The 19,064-nt window shown below is 45.8% G+C and overlaps 1 protein-coding gene across 2 annotated transcripts in view; it reads right to left on the bottom strand.

Moving 5' to 3' along the window:
* The window catches only part of NHSL1 (NHS like 1), a 124,014-nt gene extending 107,616 nt beyond the window's left edge, over window positions 1-16,398 (bottom strand). For both annotated transcript variants that reach the window (XM_046675289.1, XM_046675290.1), the window contains exon 1: window positions 15,619-16,398. In XM_046675289.1, the coding sequence (XP_046531245.1) occupies window positions 15,619-15,820 (202 nt within the window). In that variant the 5' untranslated portion in view covers window positions 15,821-16,398. The remainder of the gene's footprint in view (window positions 1-15,618) is intronic.
* Between the last annotated feature and the right edge of the window lie 2,666 nt (window positions 16,399-19,064).

Below are 19,064 nucleotides of genomic sequence, written 5' to 3'. Positions count from 1 at the left end.
GAAATCCCCACGTTCTCCAGCTTTTGACCCACTTTAACCTTGGTGACAGCGCTTCAAGGAAGGAGCCAACCATTTCCCTCTCAACCGCCAAGTCTGAGGGCCAGGCAGTGTGAAACGCCAGGAACCGCGAGTTATTTCAGGCCCCATAGGACTCACAACAATAAAGGTCTGAGGAAACCACAGCATTTAGGCTCCTTCAGTCTTTTTCCCTGTCCTGGAGTTTAAAAATAAGCCAGAAAATAACTCTCCAAATTGTCAGACCGACTTCAGGGCGGTGATGTGCCTCGGTGCCTGACAATCACAGGGTTACACGACCCACATGGAACAGAGCATCCCACAGAAACAGCTCTTCTCTGATCCTCCCTTGGGATTGTGCCAAACAGCTGAGACTTTTCCCTTTCCTTTTTTTATTCTTTTAAAATTTTTGGTGAGGAAGATTCACCCTGAGCTAACATCTGTTGCCAATTCTCTTACTTTTCTGCTTGAGGGAGACCAGCCCTGAGCCAACAAGTGTGCCAGTCTTCCTCTATTTTTTTGTATATGGGATGCCTCCACAGTGTGGATGATGAGTGGAGTAGGTCCACACCCGGGATCCGAACCCGTGAACCTGTGCCACCGAAGCTGAGCACACGGAGTCTTACCCACTTGGCTGTGGGGCCGGCCCCCCTTTGTTTTGTTTGACCTCTTCCTCCCTCCTCTCTCTCCAGGTCTCCCTCTCCATCCTTGCTTAACATGAGTCAGGTTAGGTTCTAACAGACGTCACCTACAAATCTGTCGAAGGTAACGCCTGGTATTTACTTTGTGTCCTATTTTTACTCAAAGCATCTCTGCAAATTCAGCTATTAATGATAATAAATCTACTGCCCCTCCGGAGCAAAACAGTTCTGTGTCACAAAAGAACACTAAGTGTAAGGTTTTACCAGGCCGTCCCGTCCTCTGGGGCAAGTGTGCTTCTGGCCTCTGTTAAGTCATTTGCTGTCTCTAAGGACTTCAGTTTGCACAGAAGAAGGGCTGCAGCCTGGGGCCCTTGGGATGGTTTTCTGCTTGGGGTTTTTTTTTTTTGGTTTTGGTTTTTTCCTTCAATTCTTTGAAAGCTGAATGAGTTTTCCTTTTGTAAGTGGAATAAAAGTGAGAGCCGAGAGCCCGTTGCCGGGCTGTGGTGTCCCTCCTCTGCCTTTGCTGTCATGAGGAAGCTGCTTGCCTTCAGCACATCTGTTTAAAACCTTGCATGTGACAGAGCGAATGAAAAGCTTCCAAAACCTGCTCTGTGGGGTCAGGAAAGGAATCTGTCACTTGACCTTCACAGGGCAGTCAGGAATGTCAAAATTAAATAGAAAGAAACACAATCTCAGCACCATTTCACAGAGGAGAACGGGATGTGAGGGCGTAGCTAACCGGCCACCGTCCCTTGTCTTAGCCAACACTCCCACCACCTGTCAAACAAGGGACCAGACAGGTTCCCTCCGAGCCTCCTTCCAGTCCTAACAAGCCAGCTTTGTTTCGTTAGGGAAATTCTGCCTGGATCCCTTCACAACTCCAAGTTAGGCACTACAAACAAATATTTACTAAAATGCTCTCAAATAGTACTGAGAGAAGAAAACACATGGCCATTGTACGTGGTCATTGTGCCTGGCTGTTGTACGTGGCCATTGTATGTGGCCATTGTACGTGGCCACTGCCTCAGTAAGCTCTCTCCAAATAACGCTGCTCTAATTAGGTGTCCACAGAACAGTCACACTTTGAAATTTTACTTCATCCACAAAGAAAAACAATCTTTACAATTGTCCTTATCTCTGAGACTTTACAACCAAAACACAGAGTAACTATTTAGGCATCAAAAGCTTTGACACCAGGAGTGAGCATCTTTTACCAATTCTCTTGTGTTTGGAGAATGAGAGAAAGGATAACAGTGCTTTTTGAAATTGTTACTTTTCTCTGAGCCTCACTTCTTGAGTCACAGAAAAAAATTTTTTAAATCTCTACTTTCAATGTATTCAAATTGCATCCTAACATTTTTCAGCTCTCCCTTGTGTAAATCAAAGTATTCACTGAGAACAACTGTGGGTCTAGGATGCAGACGGGGATTGTGGCATTTCGACAGAGACTAATAGAAGGTCATGTTGATTCTGAGTATTGGGATATGGGGTTTATCAAGGAATTCATTCAGGAAAAGGTAGAGAGTCAAATCAGATTTTTCAGTTGCACTTTATATAATTCCCATTTGTGTTAATGAGGATCAAATGTCACTTAAAGTGTTTGGCTAGAAATGTCTAGTGGAATAGAAGTGGATTCAGATAACAGAAATATGTCTTACCTTCACTATTTTTTGACTTTTTAATAAGCAGATGATGTAAAGAAAGATATGAAACCGAAGACATGAGGAGGCAATTTCAACCATATGAAAAACAAGAAAATATATTTGGTGTCCAAATATCAGATGGAGAGGGAAGAGAGGAGAGGAGAGCACAAGGGAGAGCTCAGTATGTCATTAGAGAAAGTGCTTATTGGGGAAACCAAAGCTTAAAGGCTGTGCTTCCTCACTAAGTGAAACAACCCAGAAATCCTGCTTGAAAACTCAGAGTGATTTTACAGAAGTGTTTAAAATTTAACATTTACAAAAAGAATTGCGATGCCCAAATATAGTCACAGTTCCATAACATTAATGCAAGCATGTCCTTTAATCAACTGTACTAAACAGTGAAGCCAACAGCAGATACAGAGGTAAAAACAGTTACACATCACAGGAACATCCCACTTATCAAGAGATCACTTTTCTGACAAACTCAGCCACTCAAAGTACTGCCGAGAAGCAAGAAGCCAGCGTGGTCTCTGACCAGACAGCCTCCTCACAGGACTGTGGCTCAGGGTCTCATTATAATATTTCAGTCAAGACCATTGTAACCACATGGATTGTCAGAAGCACCAAAGCAGAGCATGGTGGGGACAAGAGGCAGAAAAACCACACAGGTGGAAAGAGGAAGCTCACAGCCTTCGGGCAGAAGTGGAACCAGAAGCAGGCAGCCAGCTGGGCTTCCCACCAAAGCAAGGATCCTTAGGGACCTCAATGCACCCAGGGCATCACTGTGTTCTTACAAGGTTCAACCCTATTCACGGTGATGCCAAGGCATCAAAACCAGGGCCACCTGTGCTCTGAGGATTGAGCAGAGATGGTGCACAGTGTCATAGAAAGAGTGTGGGACTAAGTCACAAGAAGTGGATTCAAATGCAGTCCACACCATTATCATCTAGATGGCTTCAGGCAACTCAGTCTTTCAGGTACTGCTCTCTCACCACAAAAGAGGGCAAAGCTGTCGCAGCAGTGACCTGAGGCCACACGTGTGAGTCCTGGGTCGACCCTGACCTGCAAACAGATCCTATCTGCAGAGTCTGTTTCAGAAAGATGTTCATAAAAAAATACTCAATAGTTTTAGTACCCTGAAAGGTGAATGAGGCAGCTTCTGTCATCCAGACATACAAATAAATAAAGGCACAACCCTCTACCCTTCTTGAAGCTAACGTGTGGCCCATATTACCACAATATAGAGAAGCATCTCTAACAATCTTCAGTGTTTCACAGTAACTTTATGTTTCAGAGAAAATGTAGCTTTTCTTCCAGTTCAGATATAGGGTCTCTGAGACACAGGCTAGAGTCCAACAACTTGAACATGCAGTTAAATGGACTGAATTTCTCCACTAATTTTCTTCCCATGGGGGATGGACAGTGGGTCAGAGAGCACGACAGAACTCTCCAGAAGAGGGGCGTTGCTGCTTGCGGGCTCTCCACTGTGTGCCCACAGGGGATGAGGGTCACACTGGAAGTGGCTCCTACCCTGCTGACATTCAAGCATGTCCCCTGAGGAAACCCAGACGGGAACTCAGAAGAAACACTCAGGTGCTCATGGCGGTGAGTCGGTTCTCAGACCAGATGACTCTTGAGATGCACCACGAACGCGCAGTGTCTCCAGACACTTCTGGCATCCAGGGCTTTCTACAATGCAGATGCACGGGGCACGACCTGCAGCAACTCCACCAAAGCTACCCAGTATACAGCACGACAAACCTACTCAAAGGAGGGAGGCCCACTGCAAACTGAAGGCCGTGAGCTAAAAGGCAGCCATAAAGCCACTTCAGCAGGTCAGACTCACATCTTCTGTCTAGTAAAACAGACTAGCATAAAACAGAACAGGGGCCGGCCCCAAGCCTTAGTGGTTAAGTTCGGCACACTCTGCTTCAGCGGCCCAGGTTCGGTTCCTGGATGTGGACCTATACCACTTGTCAGTGGCCATGCTGTGGAAGTGACCCACACACAAAATAGAGAAAGATTGGCACAGATGCTAGCTCAGGGAGAATCTTCCTCACCAAAAAGAAAACAAAAAAAGAAGAGGAAAACAGAGAGTATTACAAGTAGACATGCAGTAAAGGTGAGAAGTTTCACAGAGTTCTTGTTTCATTTTATAAACATGCAGATGCATGTATATGTCTACATGTACACATGCATGTGTACTGTATATGCAATGTGTATATGTAAATGCATGTGTGCATGTATGCGTGTATATATGTATATGCATATGTGTGTGCATGTGTGCATGTGTATATGTATATGCATATGTGTGTGCATGTGTGCATGTATGCGTGTGTATATATATGCATGTGTGTGTGCATGTGTGCGTGTATGCGTGTGTATATGTATATGCATATGTGTGTGCATGTGTGCATGTATGCGTGTGTATATATGTATATGCATGTGTGTATGCGTGTGTATATGTGCGTGCATATGTGCATGTATATGTATGTGCATATGTGTATATGTGAATGCATGTGTGCAGCCATGTGTTATATGTATGTGCATGTGTGCATATATGTATATGCATATGTGTGTGCATGTGTGCGTGTGTATATATGTATATGCATGTGTGTGCATGTGTGCGTGTGTATATGTGTGTGCATATGTGCATGTATATGTATGTGCATATGTGTATGTGTGAATGCATGTGTGCAGCCATGTGTTATATGTATGTGCATGTGTGCATATATGTATATGCATATGTGTGTGCATGTATGCGTGTATATATGTATATGTACATGTGTGTGCATGTGTGCATGTATGCGTGTATATATGTATATGTGTGTATGTGTGCATGTATGTGTATATATATGTATATGTGTGTATGTGTGCATGTATGTGTGTATATATGTATATGCATATGTGTGTGTGCATGTGTGCATGTATGCGTGTGTATATGTATATGCATGTGTGTGTGTATACACACTGTGTGAACTAGGACCTAACGTAAAGTGTACTTATTACTTCTGGAAACAGGCAAAATTTTTAAAAATCACTGATTTAAAAAAGCAACAATAATCAAATCTACAGGGTACTGAAAAAGCCAAAACATCCAGACCACAGATCCACTGTAGAAGATTCCTCTCCCATTCTAAACAATCATTTGTTGTAGAGAAACCGTACACAACTTTCTCAGAAACTACAAGAAAATTTACTAATTGGATTTTGGTTCAAACCTCTTTATTAGTTCGAGTTGACACATGATCTTCCAAATTTCTAAACTGTTACATAATGTTTCCCTGGTTACAATGACATACGAACATAGATCAACTGGAAAAACCAACACATTCCCAGTGTATAGGGTGTAACCAAGATGTGATGCTGAACTGGATAAGCCAACACATCCCCAGTGTGCGGGGTGTAACCAAGGTCTGATGATCAACTGGATAAACCAACACATCCCCAGTGTATGGGGTATAACCAAGGTCTGATGATCAACTGGAAAACCCACACATCTCCAGTGTGTGGGGCGTAACCAAGGTGTGGTGATCAAAAGGAAGGTTGAAGGAGAGACATTCCAGCCTCTGCAGCTTTATCAACCGTCAGTAGCCCACAAGATCACCCTGAATGCAACAAGCTGTCTCAAAAATTGCTTATAAATCCACTGGGATCCTTGGAGCAGAACAACATTCAGGCATTCACACTTAAGGCCAAAGAATTGGACTTGGGAAGCTAGCAAGGAAAAATGTACTTAAAAGATCTTTTCACAGCAGGAATAGAGTGTGCTGATTAACCCTGCAACACAAATACTTTAAGGTAAAAATCCAAGTTCTTTTCCCAGGAAGTCAAAGCACCCTATGTACTTTCTATCTGTGAAAAAAAATGGCATAAATAAATAACTACCAGTCAGAAAAACCACAGCAACCAAGCCAGGCAGCCACCGCCCGCCAGGGTAAACTCGCCACCTGCCTGGTGTGCTTGTGTCGAGACAGAAGCAGCACACACCTGTCGGAGAGGCATTCTGGGTTATCTCAGAGTGCAACCAGATCCCCAGCGTCCACTTCAGCTGGGTTGTTTCTAACTACAGCATGAAAGTGAACCTCCGGGTACAGGGCGAGGGAACTGTACCAACAGCAGAATTACTTATTCTCACTTTCTCTTTGAGTTTGCTGAAAAGACAAAAATCAAGCGATACAGTATATTGAAATCTCCACTGCCTGTGGCTTTCACTTATAAATGAGCTTCCTTAGAGAAGCATAAGCATCCATGGAGCCCAAATCTGATATCCTACTTGTTCCACTAACAGGATTCTAACCAGTGGACAGACTGGCCTTGACCCTGTTCCACGCCTTTTCCAACCATGCACAGAAACTTCATTAAGCCATGTCTCGAAACAAACAATCCTGAAGTATTGCCCGTGCACAGTCAGTCATGCAAGCAGCATGTTCAGAACCTGGGCTGAGCCCCGTGGGCCACCATTGCTCTCCTGACTTAGGAGAGAGGGCCAGAACCGTCAGCAAAGGGAAGACAGAATGGAGAGGTGGGGAGTCAGCATCTCTCCTCCCCTCACAGCTCATCCCCTCTCTGTCCCTCCTCCTGTCCAGCCGCCTCCTTCCATTATGTCCTATTCATTATCCCCTAACACAGCCTTTTTGAGGAACAGGAGGGCACAGAAATGGCAGGGTAGAGCTGCTTTTCATTCCACCAGCTCTGGGGAAGGCCATGTGTGCCAGGTCACTACAGGTCACTCACAATTCGAGCCACTTTCACCTTGAATCTGGGAAAGTCTTGCCCCTCCGTGTGGCCTTCTCAAGGTGTTGCTTTACATCAAGTCTACTAAGCAACAGGAACTCTCAAAGCACAAGAATCTGCAACACGCACCCAGATCCTGGGAATGAGTCTAGTAAAGGGCAGTATGGGGGGCGTGGTGTATTAGCTGGGAACCCCAGCTAACAATCTCCCAGGGAGATGGTCTCAGACATCTGCCCGGCCAGACAAGTGCTCACCACACATCATACATGTTTAAACAGCCAAATGTGATGCATCCAGCACAGGGAGGGGTTCCAGCAAGAAGCAAATAAGTAATTGTTGGCTCAGTGTCTTTGATGACAAGTCAGTTATCAAACATCAGCCATAAATGACAGAGAGACCTCTGTGATGCTGAATTCATGGTACAGGGAAGTTTGGTGAGGGCTGATGAAGGGCAGACCTCAGAGGCATCACTGCAACCAGCCCCAGCTCCCCCAGCCTCACGCCACGCACATCTCTGTATATGCACAGTGTGTATGTTGACTGTGAGTTTTCCAATCCATTTATTAAGACAGTGATCGCCATAAATACCACCTTTAACAAGGAAGATTAGAAATACAAGGTGAGGGCCAGCCCCGTGGCCGAGTGGTAAAGTTTGCACGCTCTGCTTCAGCGGCCCAGGGTTTCGCTGGTTCGGATCCTGGGAGTGGACATGGCACCGCTCATCAAGGCATGCTGAGGCGGCGTCCACATAGCACAACTAGAAGAACCCACAACTAAAAATATACAACTGTGTACCGGGGGGCTTTGGGGAGAAAAAGGAAAAATAAAAATCTGAAAAAAAACCAAAAAGACAAAAGAAATACAAGGTGAAGACTACCCATATTTCACGCAGCTAGAACAAACACAACTATACTTTTGAAAATCAGAGATGCTGTTGCTACACTAACAAGTAATTACTAAAACCTGTAACTTCCTTTAAAGAAGGTAGCCTAACATGAAAATCTGTGGTTCCACATCTGCTTTTCCTCACGTGCCACATGATGGCTTCCACCAGCACCCAGTTTCTTCTCAACCTCCACAGCTCCCAGACGCCTGATGCTGGTCCCCAAGGCTCCAATCCACCTGCGCGCCCTACCCTGAGCAGTTTTCCTCCACCCTGCCATGACCACATGTTCACACAACAAATATTGACTCACTGTCTACAAAGTGCAAGGCACTGCATAGTACACAGACCAGGCTTCACAGAGCTCAAATCCAGGAGCCGCATGAAGCCCAGAGACTCAAAAGCAGAGCTTGTGCCCTTAACCCAGAAGTTCTTGGGTCCAGACCCCAAAATACCCCACGTCCTTTCAAGTGCATTTCTCTTTCCACAGAATTACACTGGCTTCCGCCTCTCCACAGCTAAGTTTCTCAGCCCAGTTTTCAGTTCTCCCTCATGACCCTTCCTTGCTTATCAAACCAACTATTACTTTTATTGAATACTTATGGTGTCTAGACAATACTTATTAAATGGGTTCACTCATGCAATGTGTTATTAATAGTGTCTAGCCATGGCAAGCACCCATTAAATGTTAGCTATTGTTAATACTTTTGGATGGGTTGCCTAACTGAGACTTGACTTTCAATTTAGTATTTTAATCATTTCAGGATTTGACATAAAAACTCAGGTATACAGTCAGGTGTCACTTGATGGGTACACATTCTGCAAAACGCGTCATTAGGTGGTTCTGTCGTGTGTGAGCATCACAGAGCACACTCACACAGACCTAGATGGTACGGCCTACCACACACCTAGCTGTATGGCACCAATCTCCTGGGACCACCGTCATATACTCGGTCCATGGTTGACCAATCATCGTGATGCGCCTGTGACTTGAAGGATGATGTAGAGGAGGTGACAGCTTCCACATGCGTTGTCTAGGTTACACAGTACCCGAAGAGCACTTATATCAATACTGAAAATTCTACAGAATAGTATGTTCTACACTAGGATAAAGACATCTCCTGACTCAGTTGACTACTGATAGTGAAGAGAGAGCCAGCCCCACAGACAGCACCATTAAATACCATCAGGCCCAATCTGGAGGCTGATACAGTATCTATAAAGCATACACTCACTTATTCAATAACAAGCTGTACCTGCTACCCACACGTATGATGAATAGGCATCATCCTATTTTACAGAATGGAAACCAGAGCTTAAACAGATTGTGTGCCTTGTTCCAGGTCACATGATCAGAAGGGACACGAGTGAAACATGTAGACGCCCTGACCTGGTGCTCGATGTGTCATTCACTCTCTCTTTCAACTAAAATGTACCGAACACCCACCACGGGCCAGGCTTGGGGAAACTCTGGTCATCGAAACGTATTTAAAACTCTCCTGTCTTAGAGACTAAATTCTAGTTTTAGAGACAGCACCAAAAATAACCACACAAAGTATAGAGTGTATTAGGTGGTGGTAAGTGCTTTGGGGAAGAAGAGAGATGCGGGTAGAAAGGTCAGGGGAGGGCCAGCTGTGACAGTTTAGGCAGGGCACTGAGACGACTTCTGCACAAGGGGCTGAAAGAGGAGGGGGAGGGAACATCGTGCAGAGCCGAACAAGGAGGGAGCTGGTGTGACTCACAGGAGAGCGGGGAAGCGCAGGGACAGGCCACATGGGGCCTCACAGGGCCTTGCAGAGACTTCAGTCAAACCATAGAGAAGGAAAGCTCCAAGGGTCTTAAGTGGTGAAGATACAGGATGCGACTCGTGTTCCCTGCAAAGGTCCCTGCGGCTGCTGCGTTCAGACAAGCCTGACTGAGGGGGCAGGGGCAACGCAGGGACCGGCTGAGAAGAGGACAGAGCCTCGTGGCTCCTCATCGCCCCCTCATCTCTGTCCACCAGGTCAGATCCAACGCTGCTGGGAGTCCCGGACCCGTGCACAGTCCAAGCAGGGCAACAGGAGCCGCAGACTGCCACTGAAGCTATGCTCCCACCCACGGAACCCTCGCTTTTGCCACACTCCAGAGAGTTCAGAACTAGGAGCACTTGCGAGTTCACACCCACCAGCATGTGCAACAAAGCAAGTGCTTGTGGCACAAGACCCAGCGGCGTCCCGAGAGCCCAGAGGTCTGTCCAGGACGAGACCTCTGCAGATGGCACAGCCACCAGTGTCCAGAGGAGTTGTGCTCACCCCCCAGCACCATTTACTGAGCACATAGCTTAGGGACAAAAGAGATAAGGAAGACTAGGTCTCTGTGCTGAGTTCAGAGCCTAGCTAAAGATGCAGAGGAGTAAACAAGGATAATCCAGCGATGAGGGCAATGGTGGAGGAATGCAGAAGGTGGAGAAAGATAGCGGAGAGAGGGAGCAAGTGGCTCTGCCCTTGGGGGGCCAGGGAGGACTTCACAGGGTTTTAAAGAGAGTCTAGAAGGTGAAGCAGGAGGTCAACACGTGGAGGAGGGGGCCAGAGCATCCTGCTCTGCCGGGTTTCTGGAGTTTAAAGGACAGGGCACCGAGAGGATCCTAGCGCAGGGCCTCAGGCTGTGTGACATGGTGTGGGCTTTGCTTGCAGGCAATGGGGAGCCACAGAGAGTGACGCGATTATACATGAGTTTTAGGAAGATGACTCTGACCACAGCATGGACTCAAGAGTGGCCCAAAGGGGGACAAGAGTGACGGTAACAAGAAAGAGCAGAAGACAGCTCAGAAGGCCGGGGAGACATGTGGCCGCAGACACAATAGACCTTGAGGAGATAAAACCGACAGGACTGGAGTTAATGGAAGTATTTCATAGGAAATATTGCAGTTAAAAAATTTTAATTGATAGAAAATATTATAGTTAAACCAAAAAACCTTGAAATTACATGGAAATATAACACATTCTATAACAACTGCAAGAGACTTATAAAAATTTAACCTTAATTAACCTTCAGGGTCTTTTAAATTTATTTTTAAAAATAACTGTTTGAAAAAAACAATTTCAAAAACATTTTCAAAACCCAGTATGGACATTTCAAGGGAAACGAACACAGATGACTCACTTCCAAACGCAGGCTCTGACAATAAGGTCCTTCTTTCATCACCCTGAGATATTTCTAGTAATCTAAGCGAGTGTCCAATTCTCAAAACAAATCCACAAGCTTTTGAAAATAAGTAAATAAAGGAAGAGAATTACATAAAACATCATTTCAATAGAACTTCATCAATTTAATAACAAATAAAATCATTTTTGCAGTAAAACAAGGGAGCAAGACAATGGAGATTCCCTTACTTCAGAAGAAGAAACGATCAAGTTAACAAAGGCCAGTGTCAGGGAACCAGATAAATGTTAAGTGGCACATAGTGCGTCTCCTCCACAGAGCATCAGCCTCAATAGAAGGGAAGAGGAGAACACTGCATTCAGCTCTGGCAATACTCTTATTGCCTCTTTTATTAAGACACCAAGATCAACTCCATTCAGCTAGTTTTCCGATGTACATAGTGACCCTCAGAATAAACATTACTTATTTATCTAGTTTTACTCTCAAATTTGAGTGGTCCTTTGACAATATTTGCCAATATTTTTAAGACTTCTTTAATGTCATGAAGAAAATGCTCTTAAACCCCATAATTTTAAAGATCTCATGATCAAAAATAAATCATAGCTATTTACATGAAAAGAGGATCTTGGCTACTCTTGGTCTTCCATGCCATTTTCTCCACTGTACCGTCTGAAGTCATTGCTAATCCAATTATGCACCAGGATCCTGTTTTTCGCAACTATTTATTATGGGATGAAATTACTTTAAATATAGCCCACTGCCACACTCAACAACCGATTACTAGTGTACGGATTATCCATTCCCCTTGATGCCCAGGAAGGTCATTCTCTGGAGTTCCTGGGACGGGAGGAAACTGAAACTCAAATGGTTCAAGTTTGGTAATGTTATTAGTACACACGATAAAGTCCAAAGAGTATTGTCCAAACCGAGGCTTTGCATGTCAATTACCCTATCGATCTGCCCACCTGTCAATACAGGATCATCAATCATGCCTCCCTCCCACTCAACAGAGAGCTGGGGATCCAACAGAACTCGTTCTCCTCAATGAGAGGACACCCCACTGTTATTCTTCCTTTTGTGGTTTTATTTGACAAGAGAAGGGTAAGGGAGAAGATAGTCATCAGTCCCCACGGAGAATCTTCCATGGTGCTGGAAATGAAGCCGAGCCATTAAATATTGTTTATCAACACTAACAGCCAGAAGACCATGTAAAACACGGAAATGCTCCAGATGAAGTGTCTTCATCTGAACCTTCTCAACTAAGCCACTCATTCTACACTTTTCCACAATGATCCTGCACTTTCTCTTTAATTCCCCCTTAGATTCTGCACATGAGTGTGAACCCATGACTTCAAGGCCTGTGTGCTACATTCTCTGCATCCTGCACACAGCACTCAGGGAGAATTCCTGCAACGAATGCCTTCGCGCCCCACGTGAGAGCTCCAGGCCATCTCATCTAGACGTCCACTGTTCACCACGCAAGCTCCTAAGGGAAGAGCTCACGAATCACTGAACTCAGTGCTCTAGAGGATCCTGACTCACACCCTTGATTTTTATGGCCAACTAAGCAGAAACATCCTCTGCTCTCATAGTGAGGGTCATCCCACACTAAGAACATGAGAACTGATCATCGCTGGTACCTAGCCTTCCTGAGGACAATGGGCAATAGAGTTTGACACCGGCCAGGTCAGCACCAGTGATTGGCAACTGCTTGGACACATCAATATGAGTCTTCCAGCCACTGTCCAGACTCGGGAACAGTACAAGTCTATCAGGAAAGATGCCAGTAGTAACATGCAATCCTATAAAAAGTTTCTCCAAAGAAGTCTCAAGCACTGTAATTTTATCTTTAGTTTCTTGAGTATAAGTGAGAACATAAAATTGAAAAGCTACGGGTTTGTGTACTGACAGATATCCATGAAGGTAGCCACTTAAAAACTTTATTTTGATGTTACTGATAAGCAATCCAGCAAGGAGATTCATTATAAAAATATCTTCTAAAATGAAACGTGGAAGAAGTGTTTAATACAATGAACCTGGGTCTTGGACAACACACTGTCCACACTGATAGCAGGGATGCAATGGGTCAACCCTGCAAAGCAACTTGCCCTGGAGACAGTGGGCAGTGAGCAGGCAAGCCCTCTGGTCTTGCAGCAGCTGCTGGTGGGAGGCAGAAAGCCAGGAGGCTGCAGAACCAGACTCTCGTCAGCCCAAGATCCCAGGATGGGCACTGCTGAACCAAGGCAGCAGCGTGAGTGTGTGGGGGGGGGGGGGGGGGGGGGGGAGGAGGGTGAGCAGGTTTTTAGAAACCTGTGTAAATCAAAGATGTTAATACAAGGTAAGGGTGTTGGGGGTAAGCCAAAAAGAAAGTGGATTCACATGCATGTAGTCTGGACAGACATAAAAGAAAAATAGGTGCTACACGATTCTCATCAGACGAATGTCTTCAGTGCATATTTATCTGCACCTAAATCCTGACATGGCCACTGGGCATTCTTAGACTGAATGATAATCCATGCAAGAGTTTTAGCTTATTTGATACTCCTACAAAAAAACTCCAATCTGCATAATTTTTCTGAAAGATTTTTCCTCTTTTGATCTGCCAAGTGTAAATGAATGTCACTTCTGTATTTCTCCAAAGGCAAGAACCATGTGGAATAAGGAGCATCTATTATAACAAGCCCCCAAGACAATGTGTCAAAGTTGAGAGACAGTTTTCTTTTGTGAGTCAAATGTGAAACCAGAATACAATATCATGAATTTTGATCTACAGACAGCTTTTTCAGGATTTCCCGCTAACACATATGTCAGAAATGATATCATCATCCATGCCTGACTACTTCTAGGAACTATACAGACGTGCACACGCGTTATGCCCAGGTATCTGTGTGAGCCCACTGCACCCACCATTCCATAGCAATAAGGGGCTCAGACTCGTGTTTGTTACATAAACACGTTCTCCCTCCCTTTCCAGGTCACCTTGCCCTTTACAATGACTTCTTTATTCTTCCCAAGTCAAGTGTACAGCACTTGCTTCATTTCCAACTAAGACACGCAAAGTCGCAGTCTCCTTCCCTTTAACGTGAACCGGATGGAGCATCTACGACAGAAACCCTAAAGCGGCACGCTCACACACACACAACGTTTAACAGAAACTTGACAGAGGTTAATTTAAAACAAAACAAGTCATAAAAAACAACTTCCAGCAAAAGCCAAAGGAATCAAAACGACACCCTCTGGCAGCAACAGCACTACTGTATCCACCCTTCAAATGCTTTCTTCAAACACTACAACCCACCCATTTACCAAAACCACAGCTCACTCGATTTAGAAAAGGCAAGTTCGTGGACTTACGAAACTCCAAGACTCCAGCCGGAGGGCACAGAGACTTCCCTACTCCTGGCAGTCACACTGTATCTGAGTGAAAACCTGCATATTGGAGCTCAGCATCAGCGGACCAGCGCTGGCCACCTTCTTGACATAATAAACAACTGACTTCAAAGAGCATGAACTAGCCCCTCCTGTGCCACAGCTAACAGACAAGAACAAGTGGTGTAACACACATCATCCACAAGAAGGGCTGTATTTAATTCTCAGTCCATGGAATATAATTATTGGACCCACAAGCACATATTTAACTTAGTTTATTCTCTCACATTTCAGTTTTGTTTCCCAGAAGAGGAGAAAGAACAGGTCCCTGAAAGATTCTAACGAGGTTTCTTTTGCACGGGAAGAATGTGATAAACACGGAAACACAATCACATGGAATGTCTGGACCGGCTCCTTTGTAACACTTCAATAGGGCTCCCCATGGGGTCAGCCACGGCGCCGAGGGAGAAGCCATTTCAGACCCTAACTGACCAGTCTCTCCAGTAAACAGTCTTAAGAGGAAGAACTCAGAAATTCTAAACATAATATAGGGGTGTGTTGAGAAATATTGAAATATTTCCCTCTCCACCAGGACTGATCTTTTCTTCGCCTTGAGGAAGATAAAACACGCTAACCCTGAAAAGAGACCAGCCTGGTCGGAAAGAAACTGGAAAGAAATCCAAAAACTCCTTTTGGCCAAGATAAGAAGGGCAAGCCCTTCGTGGGTTCATTCTCCTCGATGTCACCCCAACACCTGCTCATGTAACCCATCAATCTTCTCAGCAGAAAGATGCCTGGAGGCCATCCAGGATTCCCAGGCTCCTCAGTGCACTGTTCCAGAAAAGAGCTCCACGTCCCAACCTCAGTCCCAGAGCAGATGACTCCTTCTGTGACGACGGTTCACCACCGAACTCTCCACAAGTCACGTGAGTGTGAGGGTCTGAGGAGGGGAGTGCTGAGGACAACAATGGCTATTCCGTCCTTCTTAGAAGGATGTGATCTCATGCTGAAACTAAGTGAGAGAGCACTTTTATTTTAGGCATGTAAGCAAATGAATGATACTGAATTCTAAAATAAACAAAAAAAACCCCTCCTAACAAGGCCAAAAATTGTGAAGGGAAATCAGTGATAGAAACAAAGAATTCTACAAACTTCTAAAAATGTTTAAGTAAAAAAAAACTCAAGTCACCTTTTCTGGGCTGGGTTCTGTAGGTCCAGTTTTCATCGTCTGCTTCCACCTGCTGCCCACAAACCGGGAGCTCCCCATCGCTGCGGAACAGCCTCTTTGTCTGCCTGGACAAGGAGGAGAAATTTATCCAACTCACAGCACGTGAGAGAGAACCCGGGCTGGACTTGAATCTGAAGGAACCTGAAGAGCCGTCCTTTTTCATCTTCTTTCACATCAAAATCAACTACAGACAAAGGTAGCCCAACAAACAAAAGGCTCGTTTTTTAAAATTGGTCCAGGTCCTTTGATCGAGACTGCTCCGTCCCATTCATTCAGACGGTGTTGAGAGTCAGGCACAGCTTTATGCAAAAAGGCTGCTTCTATGTCACCCAATTACAAAGAAAAGGAAAATGAGGAGTTAAGAAACAAAAAAAATATTTTTTTACACTAGCCACATTGTTGTACTTGGTTTCTAGGTCAGGGATGTCCACGGCCCCCCAAAAATGAAAATAAAAACAAATAAAAGTACAATTTTAAAAATGAAGCAGAGTGTCCATTTCAGGAACACTTGTCAGGACTTTGCAAAGAACATAACTGAGGCTCTGTGGTGCGCACCCAGCACCGCCTCTGGCGGCCCCACTCCTCTCCCAGGCATCTTTCCTTCCAAGGGCAGAACACAGACGGAAGGAACTCCTCCAGCTGGAGAAAAAGAGTCGGCGTCAAGCCAGGCGCCCAGTTCCAAGTTCGCCCGCACAGGTGGCAGGAGAAATCAGAGTCTCCCGGCTAGTCCCGCAGCGCAGAGTCGTAAACCCCCACCTGCCCTCCTTCCGGCTGCAAACCGCCTGGATCCACAAACAATAACCAGACTGCGTGGCCACTGCCTGGATCAGAGTAGCTCCCGTGAAAGGCGATAGGCTCTCCCGACGCTGAAGGCTCCTCATTGGAAACAGAAGCCCCACCTCCCCACAGCCAGCACTGCACGGCGGCTCAAACTTCCGAAACCCAGCAAAGCGATGGAAACTGCAAGTCCACGCAGAATACACACTTCTGGGGACAAAGGAAAGAACTGAATTATCAGACCACACGTCTGAAGGAGGGACTCTGAGAAGGGGTTCCAGGAGAGTATGTGGTGACATACATGCGTCGAGCTTCCCAGACCGGCTTAGGAAGGTCATCCTCCAGGGAAGTGTATCTCCACAGAAGTAAACTGGCTCAGCTCCTGCTTCACTCCCAGCTTCAGCAAAGGCGAAATGTGTGTCCTGCACCCATCCTTGCCTCTCCCGTCTTCCCCCAGCAGCTCGAGAGCCAGGCTGAGGACCCTTCTGCCTCCCCCGTAGTCCCTGGGGTTCGCTCTTCTCTCACTGTGAGAGGCCTCCTGTCTTGCAGAACCACCACCAGAAAGCTGCACTGGTGGCAGGCAGCTGCAGGCTCTAGCCCTGAGCTCCTACCCACACCCTTCATCACGGCAGGCAGGAAGACACCTGGAGCCCCAGCTGGAACGCACTTGAGCGAGCGTCTCACCCAAGGCCCACATAACTCCAGGGCCCAGGGGAGTCAAGAGGCCCTGCCACTTCCTACCTAGATACTCAGGCCAGCACCCCCAAGTCTGTTCAGAGTGAGACTGACATGCAACAAGCAGAGAACTGGGTCTATCTCCCCTTTACCCAGCTTTGAGCAAATATATTAAAACTAACCAATTGCAATAGAAAATAAACTTTGACTAAAAATTATAAAAGCAGGATCTACTGCAATCCACTGAGATTTTAAGAAAAAGCCACTCCAAGTTTTACTAGGACTGAAAAATTTGTGGAAGAAAAAACCCAGAGCAGCTGTGAGAGGTCCTGGGATGGACAGCCCGCACCACATGGAAACCACACAGGGAACAGGCTCTGGGGCTGAGGGGCAAAGCTGCAGCACCAACCAGGAAAACAGACAGGGGTCCTCAAGAGATCTGCAGTTTAAACCCCTCAACTTACAAATGGAGAAATTCAGGCCCAGAGAAGGCTGTGAGATGCCCAGCATCACACAGAGGAAGCAGTGACGGACCAGGTGGCATCAGACATCACTGGGTTCAAAGCTTCGCCACCCGCCAAGGATGCTGCCTACGCCGCCCAGCACGGGGCCCAGCTGCTGAACTGGAATGACACCTCTACTTCCTTATTATAAGGGCAAAAACAATACAATTATGTAAAGCACCAGTGGCTAACAACCAAGTTCAAACATCCAGTATTCTTTCTGAGCCAAAGACACTTTTGAGAATCTCAAAATATAAACTGAAAAGTAAAAAAAGACTCTCATGTGAGAAAATATGTAAATATCCCAAATCCTGCTTCCCATTTCAGAGGTTCCTGTGACCCCCCCCCAAGATCCATGGATGCATTCTCTAAGGATCCACGGACCTCAAATGAGGAACACAAGTCTCTCCCCTCAGTGTCTACCTCCTCGCAGCAACGTTTTTAACTTAGGAATATCTGAACTCCGCAATAAACCCTGTGCTGTTCTTAGATACAGCAAGTGCTGCTGAACGCTTTTTCCAGCTCACCCCCCAGCATGTGCACCACACACACAGCAGCACAGGTGCACTGGTGTCACAGGTACCCGGTGTGTTTCCTCCTTACCTCCTGTCCCTATACACATCTGGGAGAAAGCTGAGGGAAGGGCTCGAGGAATAGTCACTGCCAAGCAACCAAGAGGAGCCTGGTCCAGTCAGGGAAGAAACTCGGGACTCCCTCAAAGTGAGCACATACAGGCTGGGTTTCCAAGCAGCTTAATGGATTTCCCATTATTCCTAGGACCTACGGATATGTCTGCACAATAACCAATTCTCCATCTACCAGCTATTTCATGTTTCTGTTATACTGGGCCTTGATGATCAAAACTTTCATTTATGTAAAAGAAGCTCCAATAAATTGACTACTTTTACAACTGGATCAGAGTTCCTATATGGCCAAGACAACATTATCGTTTAAATCAGCTGTGGAGGAAATATTAGATTTTAACTATCCATGTTACGTATGTGCTCCAATCAGCTTAGAAATCATAAGTGGGCTGCTTGAAAAGCTATCACATTCACTCAAACTGCAACTACAATGAACCCCCCGTTTTCACCACCTGGACTATCAACCCCAGAGCCATGTGCACCCACCTCCACACAGCCGGGTCATTCCTCCCTGCACGTCATGTGTGTTACTATCATTCGTGTCTATTATCATCTCCACAGTAACCCTGCAGAGGAGAAGAAACAGGAGTACAACCTGTTTCTTCAAACAGCTTCAGCTATAATCTGCAAGGTAACAAAACATCTTAATCTAATATTTCTCCCATGAAAACCACAGGGCACACTCTTCCCAGACCTTGTGGGCAGCCTTCTCCACCTTCCTCCCTGGGCCGTACTTCCCATCTCCCCTCTTGCCGTTGGGCTGTCAAACGGAAACCCCAGTTGCCACCACACGTGTCAATAACTGCTC

This window comes from Equus quagga, chromosome 11, assembly GCF_021613505.1.
Source record: "Equus quagga isolate Etosha38 chromosome 11, UCLA_HA_Equagga_1.0, whole genome shotgun sequence".
Classification (NCBI taxonomy): domain Eukaryota; kingdom Metazoa; phylum Chordata; class Mammalia; order Perissodactyla; family Equidae; genus Equus; species Equus quagga.
This window is presented reverse-complemented; position numbering and strand designations above follow the sequence as displayed.